At 59.0% G+C, this 16,031-nt stretch overlaps 1 protein-coding gene across 4 annotated transcripts in view; it reads right to left on the bottom strand.

The window, feature by feature from the left end:
• NAV1 (neuron navigator 1) overlaps positions 1 to 16,031 on the bottom strand; it is a 255,063-nt gene continuing 239,032 nt past the window's right edge. For all 4 annotated transcript variants that reach the window (XM_067531847.1, XM_067531844.1, XM_067531845.1 and 1 more), the window contains 13 exons: positions 11,451 to 11,647; positions 10,578 to 10,743; positions 9,980 to 10,154; positions 9,121 to 9,212; positions 8,872 to 8,967; positions 8,049 to 8,208; positions 7,281 to 7,516; positions 6,891 to 7,045; positions 6,569 to 6,640; positions 5,939 to 6,135; positions 4,307 to 4,425; positions 3,881 to 4,078; positions 1 to 1,268 (listed from right to left, as the gene is read on the bottom strand). In XM_067531847.1, coding sequence (XP_067387948.1) covers positions 1,173 to 1,268; positions 3,881 to 4,078; positions 4,307 to 4,425; positions 5,939 to 6,135; positions 6,569 to 6,640; positions 6,891 to 7,045; positions 7,281 to 7,516; positions 8,049 to 8,208; positions 8,872 to 8,967; positions 9,121 to 9,212; positions 9,980 to 10,154; positions 10,578 to 10,743; positions 11,451 to 11,647 — 1,959 coding nt within the window. In that variant the 3' untranslated portion in view covers positions 1 to 1,172. The remainder of the gene's footprint in view (positions 1,269 to 3,880; positions 4,079 to 4,306; positions 4,426 to 5,938; positions 6,136 to 6,568; positions 6,641 to 6,890; positions 7,046 to 7,280; positions 7,517 to 8,048; positions 8,209 to 8,871; positions 8,968 to 9,120; positions 9,213 to 9,979; positions 10,155 to 10,577; positions 10,744 to 11,450; positions 11,648 to 16,031) is intronic.

Genomic DNA, 16,031 nt, shown 5'->3' with positions numbered 1-16,031 from the left:
AGTGCTGACGCACCAGGAGGGCGATGCTGTTTCTCAGCTCCCACTGCCAGGGCCTGGCCCCTGCCTATGGGCGTCTTGTGCTTGTAGAAGATGGGTGTCACAAAGTGGGGGGTTGGGAAGGGCACCCCCCCCCCCCCAAGCTATTTGTGCTTCTTTGTGAGCATCATGCTGCGGACTGAAGCCATACAGAGTCTGACAGCAGCTGCACGGGCGGGGGGGGAAAATCGGTTACTGGAGAGCGTCCAGTCAGCACCAGTTTTGTCACGGAGGTGATTGGGTTGGGGAGTGGGGGGGAGTGGGGGGAGAAGGGAGAGAAGAAACCAACGGCTACAAAAATAAACCAGTCAAAAGGAAAAGAAAAAAAAGGAACCAACTGAACGAGAGGCTCCCAGCTCCTCTTCGGGCCACAGCAACGGGGAGAAAAGAACCAGAACCAAAGAGGAACAAAGGAAGAGCTGAGCTCTGTCCAAATAAAATGGGTGTGGGGAAAAATAACATAACCAAAGCAGGGTTTATTGGGAAGTCCTGGTTTAAATGACCGTCATGCAGATTAAATAAGGAACGTACAAAGACAGAGCTAAGAGTTCGCCTCCTCCTCCGCCCAGGCCTTTGTTTGCACTGTAGTTTGTGGGGTGGCTGGTGTTGGAGATGTCGGAAGCCAGGGCCTGGTGCCGATCAGGTCTCTCTGCCAGCGTGACTCAGACACTCATCAGAAATTTGTTCTTCTCTTTGCTTCCCCCCTCCCCCGATTGTTTTATTATTTAAAAAAAAAAAAAAAAATCCTCTTGTTTTGGGGCTGCATGCTCCTCCCTGCCCCCCCCAGCTCCACTGCGGGGTCCCTGTCCCACGCAGGGGCCTGCCTGTTGGTGCCGGGGAGTCTGTATTGGCTGCCTCCAGCCCCCAACGCCCAGAAGTTTGTGACAGAGACTGAAAAACCGAGAAGAGAAACCGGGATTCTCCTACCACCAGAGTCAGGCTGGGAGGCGGGTGCCTCGTGCTCTCTTGGGGGTGAGCCCCACTGCCCCCAAAGGGGATGCGCCAGAGCCCCGTGTTCCCGCCGCTTTCCAGCCCAGGCCGCGCGCTCCAGGGAGACCAAACGAAAAGCAAAACCACGCAGCCGGGAACGCCAGCGGCTGAGGGCGGCGAGCTCCTCTCCCCAGTGCAGTGCGGCCTCATGGCGTCGGCTGCAGGTTGGGATCCACCATGGTCTCTCGGTCTGGAGACTCGATGTAGTTGGCTGCTTCCTGGAGTTTCAGCAGCATGGCCATCTGTGCAGGAGGCAAGAGCAACGGGAGAGGCTCAGCCAGGCACTTCAGTGTGGCATGGCCAGTGCTCCCCACTCCTGACCCACAGTCCCCCCACTGCCCCTCACTCTTGACCTTCAGCCAGTCCAGCTCTGCCCTACCTCCCCACAGCTCTGCTGGTGGCCCTCCACTCCTGCCCCATGGCTATTCCACTCCTGCCCCAGCCTCTTGCCCTGCCAGTGCCCCCCCCCAACCTGCAGAGTCCCTCCACACATTCCCGTCTGTCAGCGGGAGCATCTGATAGAGGGCACAAGGGGTGCAGAGAGTTTCACTGGGATCCCCTGGGCCAGGTATGTACATAACAGTTCATCAACGGGTGGCACGTGAGGTCTCTACCAAGACCCAGTAGCCTGCTGGTCATCATCATTGCAAAATGTGAGTAAGGATAAGACTGAAAAAGTTATGTGACTATACTGAAAACTATGGTCTTAAGATAAGACAAGTCACTAGGACGGGTCGTGCTGTGGATGAGTTCTTTCCAGGCAGGGGGCAACAGGCGTTTATCTCTCTGATGCTATGTGTATTGTGCATTTTATGTCCTATGATGGATGATCAAGCCAGATACCAGGTGTAAAGGCTGCAAAATCTACAACAGAGAAAACCTACAGAAAAAAATATCTGCTGGGGGGGTGTGTGTGTGTGTGTGTGTGTGTGTGTGTGTGTCACTGTTTATGGCTAAAATCAAAGGATTATTCTTGGATATTGGGCAATGCAAGGAGACACAGAGCATCCTTCAAGTAGGAGACAAGCTGATAGTGTTAGAAACCCCTGGTCTCATCAGTTCTCCAGACCCCCAGCAAGCAGAGGGCAAACAGATCACAACTAGAATTAAGCGACATTTTTCAGCTGAACCCTTTTTTTGGGTGAAAAATACAGATCAGGATCAACTGAGACATTTCACAAACTCATGTTGATTTTGCCAAATTGTTTGAGTACAAAAAGATTTTTTAACATTTCAAACTGAAACAACTTTTTGTTTCAAAGTTGGCTTCAATTTTATGTAAACTTCCCCCCTCCGAATCTAAATGAAATGTTTTCTTTGACCCAGAATAATTTTTTTTTTTTTTACTTCTTGATTTGATAAAAATTCAGGTCAACCTGAAACAATTTTTTTAAATTTTATTTTCAGTGAACTGAAAAATCAGCTCTAAATTATGACATCGCAGGCACCGAACCAGAGGGGAAAGGATTAGAACTCTGAGTTAAATAAATGCTAAGAAAAATAAACAGCTGGGAAACACTTAGAGAAAAGCTGTCTGGGTTAAAGAATTGGGCACATTTAATCTAGAGAAGAGGAGGCTGAAGCAGGACCTGATAACAGTCTTGAAATATGCTAAGAGCTGTTATAAAGAGGGCAGCGATCAAATGTTCTTGATGTCCACTGAAGGTAGGACAAGGAGGAGTTGGGTTAATTTGCAGAAAGGGAGATTCAGGTTAGGTATTAGGAAAAGCTCTGATCATAAGGATAGTTAAGCACTGGAACAGGTGACCAGGGGGAGGTTTTAAGAACAGGTTGGACAAACACCTGTCAGGGACGGTCGTGGGTGTACTTGGTCCTGCCTCAGCGAAGGGGGCTGGATTATATGACCTCTCAGGGTCCCTTCCAGCCCAGCATTTCTATGATTCTATGAAGAGCCAATGAATGTCTGAGTGACACTGGCTCCATGGCCCGGGTTCTCCCAACAGGCCTCCTGCAGGACAGACTGGCCATGCCAGAGATCTCCAAAGGAACGCGAGTGGACACACAAACAACCCCACTGGCTCAGCACCCTCCGCCCCTTTCCAAGCCTTCTCCGTCCATCTCTCTGGAGCAGAGAATGACACCAATGTAACCTTTCCCCTTTAAACTTCCCAGCTGCCCTGACAAACACGGACACAGCAGAATGGCCACTTCTCAATGGGTAAACCTAGACTCAGCAGGGCTTCCAGATGTTCTCAAAGCTGCTGGGATCCTGGGGCTGGCCCACAGAGCTGAGAGCACCAGGGAAACCAGGTCAGGAGCACATTTCCTCTGGAGTGCTTCAGCCCAGCCTCATTCCTTACACTGTGGTACCATCTTGGGACCACTGTGTCCCTGCTTCACCATCCCTACCTGGTGTTTGACGAGAGCTCGTCTTTTGGCTAGACGTGGATTTCCTTCACATACAGGACGACAAAGCCTCTGTAGAGTTGTGTGTGTGGGTGGGGGAGGCTGCCGCCCGGCTGGACAGGGCACAGATCAGATGTGCTGAGCTCACTGGCTCAGCCTCTTATATCAAATCTATGTCCTACACACCCTAGATCCCGACGCACCCTGGGCCGGTTGCTCTGTGACTGCGTGTACGGACAGACACCCGGGGAGGATGGACTGACCTCCCCACAGCCAGACGGCCTCCAGGATGCCCCAGGGCTCCCCACCAGCCTTCTCCACAGAAACCCTCCACCCAGCCACTACCACCCAGTGCCCTGCCCCGCTGCTTGTGACCCCACTGCACCCCAGTGTCCTGCCCCCGCTGCTTCTGTGGCACACACACCCTCCGCCTTTTGTGGGCTCTGATCCCCACATGCTTGCACCCCCTATCGGGAGCGACCCATACCAAGGGGTCGGAGTCCAAGGAGCTGGGCGTGGTGTCTTTGACTGTCCGCTCCTCCGGGGGGGAGGCTGTGGTGTGGGGCCCCACGCTGGGCGGGGGCAGGTGGTACAGCTTTGACTGGTCCTGCTGCGCTGACGGCCAGGGGAGGGTGTCCCGGACCCACTCCACGGGGTCCTCCCAGGCTGCCTTCTGGCCGTGGACCTGAAAGAGGGAACAGAGACTGACTGAGGAGCCAGGGTCTCCCTCAGCTGTGGGGCACAGGGCTCAGTGTTCCTGGCACGGTGGTTCCCCCCCAGGCAGCTGCAGCTCAGTCCCACTGATGGCTTGTGGGGCTCAGGACAGGGCGGGACTGAGAGGTCAGGACTGGGGCGTTAGAGCCCCTGGGCCTGTTTAACCCATGCTTGGCAGGCAGAGGTTTCGGCCGGGTACCTTTATCCCGTCTTTTGCCCCCTCCTGCAGGTAGGGGATGATGGAGTTATTCCACAGGTCGATGAACCAGGTCCGGAAATCATCAATCCCGATGGGACAAGACAGGAAGAAGCAGGGGCCTGCGGGAGGGGACAAAGAGACACTAGTAAGCAGAGCAGACACAAGCCTGCCCCATCCGACTTGGCCTCTAGGGCCTGCCGTGCACCTCCCCAGCCCTCGGCGCCTCTCCAGCCAGCACAGCCACAAGGGAACCGTGATCCCAGAAGGAGCCTCAATCCCCGCCCCCGGACGAGGTTCCCAGCCCGGAACACCTGTCCTCCCCAGAGGGGGCCTTGCCCCCAACAAGGAATTGGACCAGCCCCAGCCATGATCCCTGCCCCAACCGCAGGCAGGGCTGGCAGGAAAAACACAGCGCTGGCTCCTGGGCAGAGGTTACACTTGACCCTTGCCTGGAGCATGAGGGCTAAGCGTCCTGGCCAAGTGGCCAGCCTGTCCCAGCAGTGGCTACTCCTGTGCACTGGTTGGACCCACCCCAGTCATTTGCCATGGCTATCTCTGGGGCAAGGGCCATTGGGGAGGGGGAACGGTGGCACTGGGAATGCTATCCGGTACTGCTGGCCACTGGCTGCCTAAAAACATTCCCCCGTAATTGGGATCTTTTACCCCAAGGGACTTCACAAACCATAGAGAGCCGTGCACTGAAATGCAGCCACCTGTGCGGTGGCACACTGGTGGAGGAGAAGCCGTTTGGGACCCGGGGTGGGGGGCTAGACCCTCCCTCTGCAGGAAGCACCTTGGCAGGCTTGCTGCATAACAGGCAGAGTGACAGCTCCTAAGTGAAGCTGGGGGAAACAGGGCAAAAATAACCCACCCACAAATGCCAGGAGTGGCTGCATTTGGCAGGGATGAAAATGGACCCGCTTTCCCAGAGTTTTTAATATTTCACAGCACTTTTTTTAAATAATCAAAATCTTTATAAAAATCCTGATCGAAAAGTGGGTCTTGGGATTTTTCGTTCACTCCCAAAAACTGGATTTCAGTTGAGTACTCATTTTAGTAATGGTTTTTGGGAGCAATCGCGATAAAAAAATTCAATATGAAATGCCACCAAAAAAAAAAAAATCAGGATTTTTGTCAAAAATGTTTGTTTTGGGGGAGAAAAAAAAAGACCATTTCTCAAGGAAAAAACGGCTTGGATGGTCAAAAAACAGTGAGTCTGCACCACCGGAGCACTCATCCTAGCTGGCCTCCAAATCTCTGCCCTCCTTGCCAGGGGGTGGAGCGACTGTGTTCTGACTGGGCCATGTGACTCTCAGAAGTCCTGCCTTCTGAAGGCGGTACTTCCTGCTGTGCTGCAAGACCCTGGCCAACCAATCAGACAAGCGCAGGGGGATGGCTTTGGCTCATTTCCAGGTCAGTGGTAGGTTTGCCAGTGACCCAGCAGGTAGCCAATGGGAGTTGATCGGAACCTAGAAAAGGCAAATCATTTAACCCCGCCCCCTCCTGCAGGCTCCTCCCCTTTGGGGCAAGTAAGGCCAAGGGGCAGAGACACTGTTGAGGGAGATGCAGAGCTAATCCCTCGGCCACAGTGGGTCTACTCCGTGCCCCATCGCCATCCCCCACCCTGCTCACCGATGAGGAAGTCCGAGGTGCTGTGCTTCTCCAGGAAGGTGTGCAGGTGGTACCAGAGCTTGGGCACCCAGTCCAGCACCCGCAGCAGCTCCACCCTGTTGGCATTGATGTCGCTGTCTGACTCAAGCAGCTTCCGACGCAGGTAGCGGACCAAGAAGCCGTTGGCCGGCTCCACGTTGTTTGAGAAGGTCAGCATCCTGGGGGGGGAGGTAGGGAGAGCTCAGCGCTGCACCTCCGGGCAAAACGATCATCCCCAACGCCTCCTCGCACACTGCCTGCTCCCCAGGACCCCCTGTGCCCCAGCACCCCTGGGTACTTTGCCCTGGGCACCAGCCCCAGGGCCCCCTGCACTGCTCAGGGCATTATACCCTCTGAACTTCCTGAAGCCATTTCATGCACTACAACCCCCTTAATCCCCCAGTGCAAATCCTGCTGGCTCCTAAAACGCTGCCTCCCAACACACATCTAGAGCGCTCTTCAGAGCCTCCTGCTACGGTCCAATGGGAGATCTATTTCTCAGGCCAGCGGGAGCAGAATCTGTGCCCCGTCTCCAGATCATGGCTCCCCCCAGCATGCAGGGACTCACTGGGTGAATCTCCCCACTCCCACAGGCCCCGAGACCCCCGGTACCTGAAGCTGAGGTGCAGGCCATGGTTTGGGGTCATCTTCACGGGCTGGTTGGTCGTCCCGATGATGTAGGGGCTGGGGGGGAAGAGAGAAAGATGGCCCCATGAAACTCTGCACAGCTGCCCCCTGCTTTGGGGTTGACGTCGTCACCCATTGGGGCTGGCATGGGGGAGAGGAAGGAGCGGCTGTCCCACTATCTGCCCCTTCAGGTGGGAGGAGGGACTGGCCCGTGGCCTCCCTCCAGCTTGTGGGAGAGGGGCCCAGAAAACAGTTGCAGCACCAAGCAGGGGGCGGGGCCAGCACGCAGTGGGCGGGGCTCTTTTACCATTTGTGGTACTTGCAGGTGAGCGCTCCATTGACAAGCTCGCTGATGGAGCCAGGCTCGCTGAGGTCATCGAGGAGGATGACCAACGGCACGTCCCCGATCCCCGTCTCCCGGTCGATCTGATTGGCCAGGTTGGAGAGGTACAGCTGTAGGTCCTGGAATGGAAGAGCGGGACTGAATCACTCATCGCAGCAGGAAGCGAGGGGTTTCAGGAGCAAGGGGGGTTGACAGAGCAGCGTGGGGCGAGCCCGGAGCAGGGATAGCGGGGGGCTGAGGGTCAGGATTGAGGGGCACCGGCAGAGCTGGGAAGGCAGGGTGAGTTCCCAGGCTGTAGTGGCGGAAGCGGGGAGGAGGATTGGGGTCCCAGCCAGTCATCCCTGAGCCCTTCACCTTGCAGGACTGCTGGTGCATGTTGAAGGTGTTGACGATGCCCTCGGTGACTTCCCGGCCCGAGCGCTCCACCAGGTACTCGGCCAGGCGGTTGGTCAGGTAGGTCTTGCCCGTGCCGCTGGGCCCCGAGAGGATGAGGCGCCGGTGCTTGAGCAGGAGGCTGATGTAGTGCTGCATCATGGGCTTGGGGATGAGCGTCTCGAACACCAGGCTGTCCACGCACTTCTCCTTCAGGCCTGTCGGGGGTGGGAGGGATGGTGTTAAAGCGACCGGCCTTGGCCTTTGTGCCAAGCCCCCCCCAGACCCTGAGAGCTGGGGAGCCACCCCTGCCCCCCAGCTCTTCCTGAGCTGGAATCTCCCCCCGCAGCATGGGGAGGGGGCCCAAAGTCCAAAGGAGGGTGGGCACTTGAGTGAGATCCCAGGCCCCTTCCCATTGAGGGCACGGTGGTGCAGACTGCAGGGCCCCCTTCCTCTGGTGGGCAGATCTTCATGCTTCCCAGCTGCCTCCTGCCCCCCATGCTGTGGGCCAGGCCAGCCCTTCCCTACCTGGCTCTCAGCTCCCAACCCAGGAGGGTGGCAGAGCCTGGTACTGGCGGAAGGCAGTGGGGGAAGAGATGGGGCCCAGTGCCCCATGCTGGCCCCTGGGCCCCCTCCCCAGATCCAAGCCTGGATCTGAGAGTGTGGGGAAGCACTAGACAAACCGTGCCCCACAGAACTAACGCCAGACCCTGTCTGCAGGGGTCCTGGCTCTCCCTGCCCAATACTTGCCTTTGAGCACCACAGCGATGCTGGTCACACCCCTCCGGCAGGGGGGCAGCTCCGGGGGCTCCGTGTCCAGGACCCTCTTCACGTGGCTGATGCTGTAACTGTGGACAGACTCGGTGCTCAGCCCCAGCGTGGAGGCGGGATCCATCTTGGTGACGTAGTCCTGGGCAGAGAGGGGCGGTGCCGTTACTCAGCTTCCTTGGCTCCTGGCAAGTCAAGCCCAACCAGACCTCGCCCAGGTACAGCCACTCCCATTGGTGCCACCCAGCGGCACTAGGAGACCCAACCGGGCCAGCGGGAGAATCCCCGTCAGGCACCGGGCAGGACCCCCATAGGGGAGCGAGGTGCAGGGCGGCTGGGGGGCCTGTGCTGGCCCCATGACTCTTGCAATAAGCTGTTTGGGTGCCACAGGCCCCGGTTTAGCTAGGAGACGGAGGGGCCGGAGCACTAGCAGTGCCATGGAGGGCACCTTCCACCGTCGGCTGAAAACGCCACCCAAGAGAGAGGTCCATGCCAACTGGGAGGGCAGAACCGTCCCTTCTGGGCTGGACATCTAGGAATCCCCATGGGAGGTGACACATGCAAAGGTTCAGCACCTGAGCAATGGCTCCCCTCCTCCCCCCAGCCACCCATCCGTCTCCACCACTGAGCATTTACAGGTCCTTTAGCCCAATCACTCCCGTCTTCTCTGACTAGGAGCTGCGGGAATGGAGCCGTGACCCTCCGAACCAGGGTGGGGTCCAAACCCCAGTTCCCTGGAACCTCAAAACTTCTTGATTCCTGGGCGTTTGGAGGGCTGGCAGTTTGGATCTGGTCGCGGCCGTACCTTGAACACCTGGCAGACCGCTTCATCCAGCGTCTTCCAATCCACCTTCCCGCTCACCTTGCTGCAGCCCAGGAAGAATTCCTGCTGCTTTAAGTCCTGAAAGCCAAAGGCAAAGGCATGTTCATGGCTGGGACATCCCATCTGGCCCCATCCCTGCTAGCCAGGGGACACCCTATCACAGAGGCAGATGCAGCTCTCTCGCTGGGGCTCGTGCTCGCCCTGACCTGGTGGCGCTCCTGGCGCCCTTACCCCTTTGATGATGTGCTGGGGCGGCATGCGCACCACGATCCGCAGCGTCACCTCGTCCTTCTGGGCACTGACGGCGTCCATCGGCGACAGGTCTGGGGAGGGAGCGGCAGAGTCAGCCCGCAGCTGCTGTGAGCCAGGGGGCCACCTAGGGCCTGAGCCATAGCCTGCCATGGCTCCCACCGTCTGCGACGAGGCAGGGTCCGGCCCCTCACCCCAGCTCCCTGCAGCAGGCTGAGATGGACCCTTCCATCTGGGCCAAGGGCAGGAGGTCCCAGCTCCTTCGAGGTTGCTGGGGTCAGGGTTTCCCTGCACATCAGCCCCTTCACCTGCTGTGGCTCCTCCCCACCTCCAGCACCCCGGTCACTCGCAGCCCCGCGGAAGTGGGCACAAGCCACTGCTGAGCTGGGTCCAAACCACCTGAGCCGCGCAGCTGGCTGCGTTGTGCCCCTGGGCCTTGCCTTCCCACAATGCACCATGCTCTGGCACCGTATATGCCTGCCATGGCCTGGGGCACAAGGCCCAGGCGGCTGTGCCCACCCCATGAGCTGGCCTCACCGTGCGGAGAGCCCAAAGCGCCTCCTCCTCCGCATGGCGAGGCCAGCGCATGGGAAAAGGCGGTGATGGCCACCCTGCGCGGGGTCTCCACGCCCATGGTGCTGCCCAGGCTCTGTGGGGCACGGGCTGACCAGCGCCCACAACATGCATCCTTCTGGGCAGGGGGAGCCCAGCCCCGGAGCAGAGCACGTGGTAGCGAGGCAGATCCCTGCCCCGGAGGGGATTGCTGCTCCGTGCTGCGGTTGGTGGCACCCACTAGCCGCACAGAGGCTCCGTCCCCAACGCAGCCCACTCTCCTCAGTACCTGTATCTGCCAAGCCGGGGCTGAAGGAATGAGCGAGGGCGAGGCCCAGCGAGCGCCGTGGGGACGAGGCGGCTGATGTGCTCCTGACGTGCCCAGGGATGGAGCCTGGCACCGACGAGGGCCCGGGGGCCACCTTGAGCCGGTCATTCTCAGCCTTCAGGAGATCCACCTCCAGCTGTGGAGAAGGCAGGGGTTGTAGAGCAGAGCCCATGGCGACGGAGCCAGATCGGGAAGCCTCCTGACTCCTGAGCACTGCCAGCGCAGGGAAAGCAGAACCTGGGCTGGGCTGGCAGAGCTCTCAGCCCACCTCATCTCCCTTGTCAGCTGAGTCCCTGTGCTGTAGCGTCGCTAAGCCCTGATGTCACGAGTCCCATAGTGCTCCTGGACAGAGCGTGGCCCCCATGGCCGGGCTGTGTGCTCAATCCGCATGGCCCAGCGCAGACGGGGGTGGTGCCCAGACCCACATAGCCACGTGCCACACCAGAGAGAGGGCTGGAAATGGCCAGGAGAGGCAGGCCAGGGGAGTGGCTCAGGGTCGGCGAGCCAGCCCCGCTCTGCAGTGGGTCCGTGGCTTCCCGTGCGGAGATGGGCCCCTCACCTGCATATTGTGCATGGTCTCGCGGAGCTGGTCCAACTGGTGGGCGGAGTTCAGAGCCTCCAGCCGGATGTCGGTCAGTTTCATCTCTTTCTCCCACAGCTCCGAGCGCAGCTCCGACACCTCCTTCTTTTCCGGCTCTTCCTCTTCCTCATTGGCCTGGAAGAGCCTGCGCCCGGGGAGAGAGACCCACAGGGAGCCCAGTCAGAGTGAGCCGTGACAATGCCAGGAGGGAGATCCTGCTCCCAGCCCAGGGCATAGCAGGACCAGGACTCTCCCTTCCACAGCCCCTGGTTGCTGGGCACCTGGGAGGCAGGGGGGAGGCGATTCCAGCCACTTTAAATGGCTGGAAGCTTCTGCTTTCCTGAGGAAGGAAGGCTCCCCTGGGGCAGAAGCCCCAGCTGCGCAGGGCACGTTCCACTAAGGGGTGCTAAAGTGGGGTGCCACCCTGCTTTCTGCCCAGAGGCCACTGCAGGATCTGACCGACACTTTCACAGGAGGCTGATCAGCAGCCATAGAGGCACCTCAGGGGTCACAGGGCCCAGCCTATGCCCTGATGGCTTCCCACGCCCACAGCAGCAGAGACAGCAAACAAAGCCAGCCAAGCTGCTGCGTCCACCCCCCGTCCCCAGCAATCTAACCAGAGCAGCAGTGCTGGCTGAGGACACGGAGTCCCCCCCGGCCAGGTCAGTGCTGGGTCCCAGACACGCTGCACCCAAGCAGGGAGAAAGGCTGGGCATCCCCCACCGTGGCCTTGGGGCCTGAGCAGCTGCCCCAGGAATCCCATGCAGCATCGCTGGGTCACAACAGCCGGGGACCTGGCCCCGTGCACAGAACTGCGTCCCGTGCCAGCCGCGTGGCGAGGGCTGCCCTTACTCCGGCGCGTCGATGCCCACGGAGGAGGAGTTGGAGGACTTTATGGAGGGCGAGGCGGTCTCGGTGGAGCCATGCTGCAGCTTGGGAGAGGAGGGGGCTGAGGAGTCGGGGGTGGCGATCTCCTCAATGTCCGAGTAGGACGAGGCTGACTTGGGGCCCTTCTTGATGCTGAAAGCCTTGTTGAAGGAGCTCCGGAGCTGCAGGAGACAAGGAGGATGGAAGAGTTAAATCCCAACTCACCCAGCTGTGACACCACCAGACACTACCCCCGCTGGCCGGAGCCGTCTCCCATCCTGACCCCAGCTCTGGCCGGCAGGGGATTCTCGGGTCCAGAACAAACCGCAGTTATTCGGCAGAGAGAGCTTTATCTTAGATTCCGCCCCAGAGATCCCAGCTCCCCCAGCCCCTTCGCTGCTGCGCTGGCCCCATAGGTGGGTGGATCTGCTGATCACGAGCACACGTGTCCATGGGTACTGCTGGACCCTGCCGTTTCCTCCCCACCCTCTGGAAGTTCCCTGCGGGGTCTAGGACTCGCATCCTGCCCTGTGCGCCCCCACCTCCCTGCCTGTGGGAGCGGGATCCCTCGGAGCGGTGGAGCCAGCCCAAGGGGAGACTGACCAGGGTGTCTGGTGCATCTCGTCTGGGTAGAAGGAAACAGCGACTCCAGCTCGCACCTGACGCAGCCCCAGGCCAGGGGTTAGAGGTGAGCCGCAATTAGGTCCTGCCTGAGCTGCCTCTGGCTACTCAGCCACCCCACTGGGGCCCCAAAGGGAAGGGGCCGATTGTAAATGCTGGGGTCCCTCCAGTCCTCAGTGGGGGTGCAATGGGGACCCTGCATGGCAGGATGCTCTCACCTTCTGACATCCGTCCCTGCTGCTGTTCATATCCCTGCCCTCACTTGCTGCCCACTGATTAGGGCCCAGATCCTCAAACCCCAAGTCCACTGAGATCCTCAAATCCCAGGTCCCACTCCAATGGGAGTTAGGAACCTGAACAGCTTTGAGGATCTGGGCCCAGGTACACTGCACCCTGCCGTAGGGCTGCTGGCCTGCATGGAGCCACGGGGCCGAGGGCAGCGCGGGATGGAGCTGTAACCCTCCCCCCCCGAAGGGGCTTCGGCACAGCTGGAGAGACCCAGCCAGTGAGTGACCTTTGGAAGAGACCCATGCCAGCATCTTGGCTCTGCCCTCGTGTTTAAAGAATGGGGGCCTCCACGACAACTCCACATGTAGCCCCTTAATGCCAGCCAAGAGGGGAGGGTGTGATGCCCCCTAGGGGTGGCTGGAAGCACAGCAGACTCAGAGCAAAGTGAGGTTAGCACTGCACCCTTCCAAACCCTGCTACCAAGCTCCAGCCCTTTGGCACTCCGCTGGGGTCCAGGTTGGCCGCATGCTTGCGAGGGGTAGCCTGGTACTCCCCTGAAATAAAAATGGCCTCCCTGAATAAACCCGCCCATGCAAACAATCCCGAAGGAGGCCAACAAGGAACCCCCACCCCCATCTCCACGGGCCGGTCCCACCGTGCCCACAGCAATCGGGCATGCTTCCCCTTTAAGGAATCCAGAGGCGCATCCGAGCAAGCAGCTGCAGAGGCAAGCGCGGACCTGTTCCAAGCCTGGCTGAGCCAAGCATGTGGCGGCACGCGCAGAAGGTGTCGCCCGTCAGGCAACTCCTGGACATCCAGGCACAACCCCTCGGCACCTCAGGCCAGCCTGACAGCGGCAGGGCCCCTTGTGCAGCACCGGCTCCACTGAGGCAGGCAGCATCCCGGAGCACATCCAGCCCTGCCGGGACTCTGGGGCGCCCAGCAGAGTCTGACCAGGGAAAAAACCTTGGTCCGCTCTCATTCATCCCTAGTTTGAAACGACACTGAAAGGAGGCTGCAGTATGAGGGAGCGCAGTGCTTCAAGCCCACTTCCGGAGCCCCCTCCCCGCTGTGGGAGGGGAGTACGGGGTAGTGGGGACAGCGGCGGCCTGAGCGACAGTGCTTGGGGTTTCTCTTTCCAGCTGTGCTACGCTGGGAGGGCTGGTTCCACCATTCAGCCCTGCAGGAGGGCCCAGCGGTACTGTTACTGCGCCGGCTGGCTCGGGGCTGGCTCAGCTCAAAGCAGCTGTAACTGGCTGCCCTCCTCTAGGACCCCTGGGATGGAAACGACCAACATGCAGGGCACAGAGGGCAAAGATCAGCCTCTGGGGCTCTGATGTGGGATAGCCTGGGAAACTCATTACCGCCTCTCCAGCCAATCACCATCCCAGATTCTATGCCCGCAGAAGAGGATTGGCTGGTGAGGACTGGGGTTTCTTCTTCTGCCCCTCTTCTAACGGGATGGCATGGGGGGAACATTCCATTGCATGCAGCTGGGGGACAGCCTGGCCGAGGAACGTCCCATTCTGTTGGGCGTGGGACGTCCTGCTCTTCCAAAGCCCAGCTTGGCTACGCCATGGAACGCAGCGGGTGTAAGGCAGGGGAAGCACAATCCCTGTCTCTGGGGGCTCGAGTCTGTTCTTCCAGGCCAGGCCTGGATGGTGGGAGCCTCCGGCGTGGGGGAAAAGCGCCACAGATGCCCAATCACAGTGGCCGCGTGGTGCTTTACAACAGTGGTTCCCAACCTTTTTGGCTCGAGGGCCACAAATGTCATTTTTACAACCCTGAAGGACCATCAGTCTATCAACTCCGAAAAAACGTACGGACGTATACACCAGCATCACTGAATATTTAAAGTCAACATTCTGATACTACTGTGCTCATTTTTACATTCACTATTTTCCACCTACAATTACTCACAGTATGTCACACACTCGCAGACAAAGCACTAGTGTAGATGAGGGACTGTCACTACACACTGAAGCACATGACCTGGCAGGTGAGTCACAGTGAATGACAAACCGGAAGGCACTGATTTTTAGAGTCCTGCCCCTCCTCAAGCACGGTAGGTCCTGACTGCTCCACCAGCAGCCCTCTTCCCCCCACTGCAGCCAGACGGAAGGATGCTGCCTCCTTGCTGATCTCCCATCCCCCCTGGATGCACAAAGGGAAACCACACGTATCCTGGAGCCCCGTGCGCTCTCCTGGGTCCCTAGGCAGTGGCTCCCTTCTGCAGCCAGGGGGATGGGAGATCAGTGCTCCCTCCCTCTGACTCCAGCTGGGACCACAGCGCCTAGGGACCCAGGCGGAGCGCTTTGCCCTGCTCCCTGCTACAGCCGGGGGGAGGGCAGCACTGATCTCCCATCCCTTTGGCTGCATCAAGGAGCCTGCACCAGTCTTGTAGCCCCGCGGCAAAGCACTCTCCCTGGATCCTTAGGCAATGGCTCCCGTCTGCAACGGGCAGGAGGGGAGCCACGGGCGGCTCTGAAAGACCCTGTGGGTCTCTTTTGGCCCCCCCAGACCACAGGTTGGGAACCACTGGTTTAGAACATCCCCTGTGAATCGCCGTGGCTCTGATTGCAGGAGAGCCTGGCTCATGGTATGAGGGAGAATGCCAAGCCCATATAATCTTCTGCTCTGGTGCCCCATGGCCCTATTCTGCAAGGTTCACACCCGCCCCACTGAAATCAATGGGGCTGCTCTTGAGAGTGCAAATTACCCAACCCAACGGCCTGGAATTCAGCCCCAAAAGGGCCTGGAGAGGGGACACTTCCCATGCCCAGCACTGCATGAGCCTTCCTAGCGAGGACAGCAGGGTTGCTAACACGTGACGGGCCCTGTGGCTCAGACTCTTGCTCAATCCGCATCCCAGACGGAGCATGCAGCATGCACACACTGGGCACAGACACCGACTGACAGGACAGCTGGGGGCCCAGATGCTGTGATGGGTGGAGGTGACTCTGAAATGGGGGTGTCGCCTGCCTCACTTGTGGTCCCACGCCAACCCCGGGTCACTCGAGGAGGCCGTTGCCCTCTAGCGCTCATTCCGCAGGGTGAATAACCTTCACGAGTGCAGGCGCCAACTTGTCCTGGTGGATCGCAGGGGGCGTCACCAGATGCCATGTCACAGGACTGGCAATGAGCGCACAGTCCTTTCGTTACCCTGGCCTTGCAGCATGCCTGACAGGCTCGCATGGACCAGGACTTTCCTGGGAAGTTAAGGCCTGGTTCTGCTCCCACTGGAGCCAAGGTAAAATTGGGTTCAAAGAGGGCAGGACTGGGTCTTGGGGATGGGCATTAGCCCATCAGCCAGCAGGCTAGGCCTGGCAGGCGGAGCTAGTTGGACAATGTGGTCAGGAGAGAGGGCTCCCCACTGAAAATGATGCATTTTCATTGGGGGGGAGGAGGGGAAATCAGAAGTCAGGAACTGAAATATTTTGATTCTGAAATGCCACCACAGTGCCTCATGGGAGTTGTAGTTCAGGTATCTCATGCTCCCATCCTCCTTCATAGGCTGGGATCCCCATTCAGACTACAGCTCCCATGATGCATGGTCTCCTCTCTTGGACAGGAGAGGCTGTGTATTATGGCAATTGCATAGCCACAGTGCATCATGGGAGACGTAGTTCGATGGGGGGGTCACTGGAAGACAGCCCTGGCTCTCTGGGGTATTTCCCAGGAATTGTGGGGTTGGGCTTTGCCAATATTTTCATGTAA

Source organism: Emydura macquarii, unplaced genomic scaffold, assembly GCF_026122565.2.
Source record: "Emydura macquarii macquarii isolate MOO-44397 ecotype Brisbane River unplaced genomic scaffold, CSIRO-AGI_Emac_v2 contig_3220, whole genome shotgun sequence".
In the NCBI taxonomy this organism is placed as follows: domain Eukaryota; kingdom Metazoa; phylum Chordata; order Testudines; family Chelidae; genus Emydura; species Emydura macquarii.
This window is presented reverse-complemented; position numbering and strand designations above follow the sequence as displayed.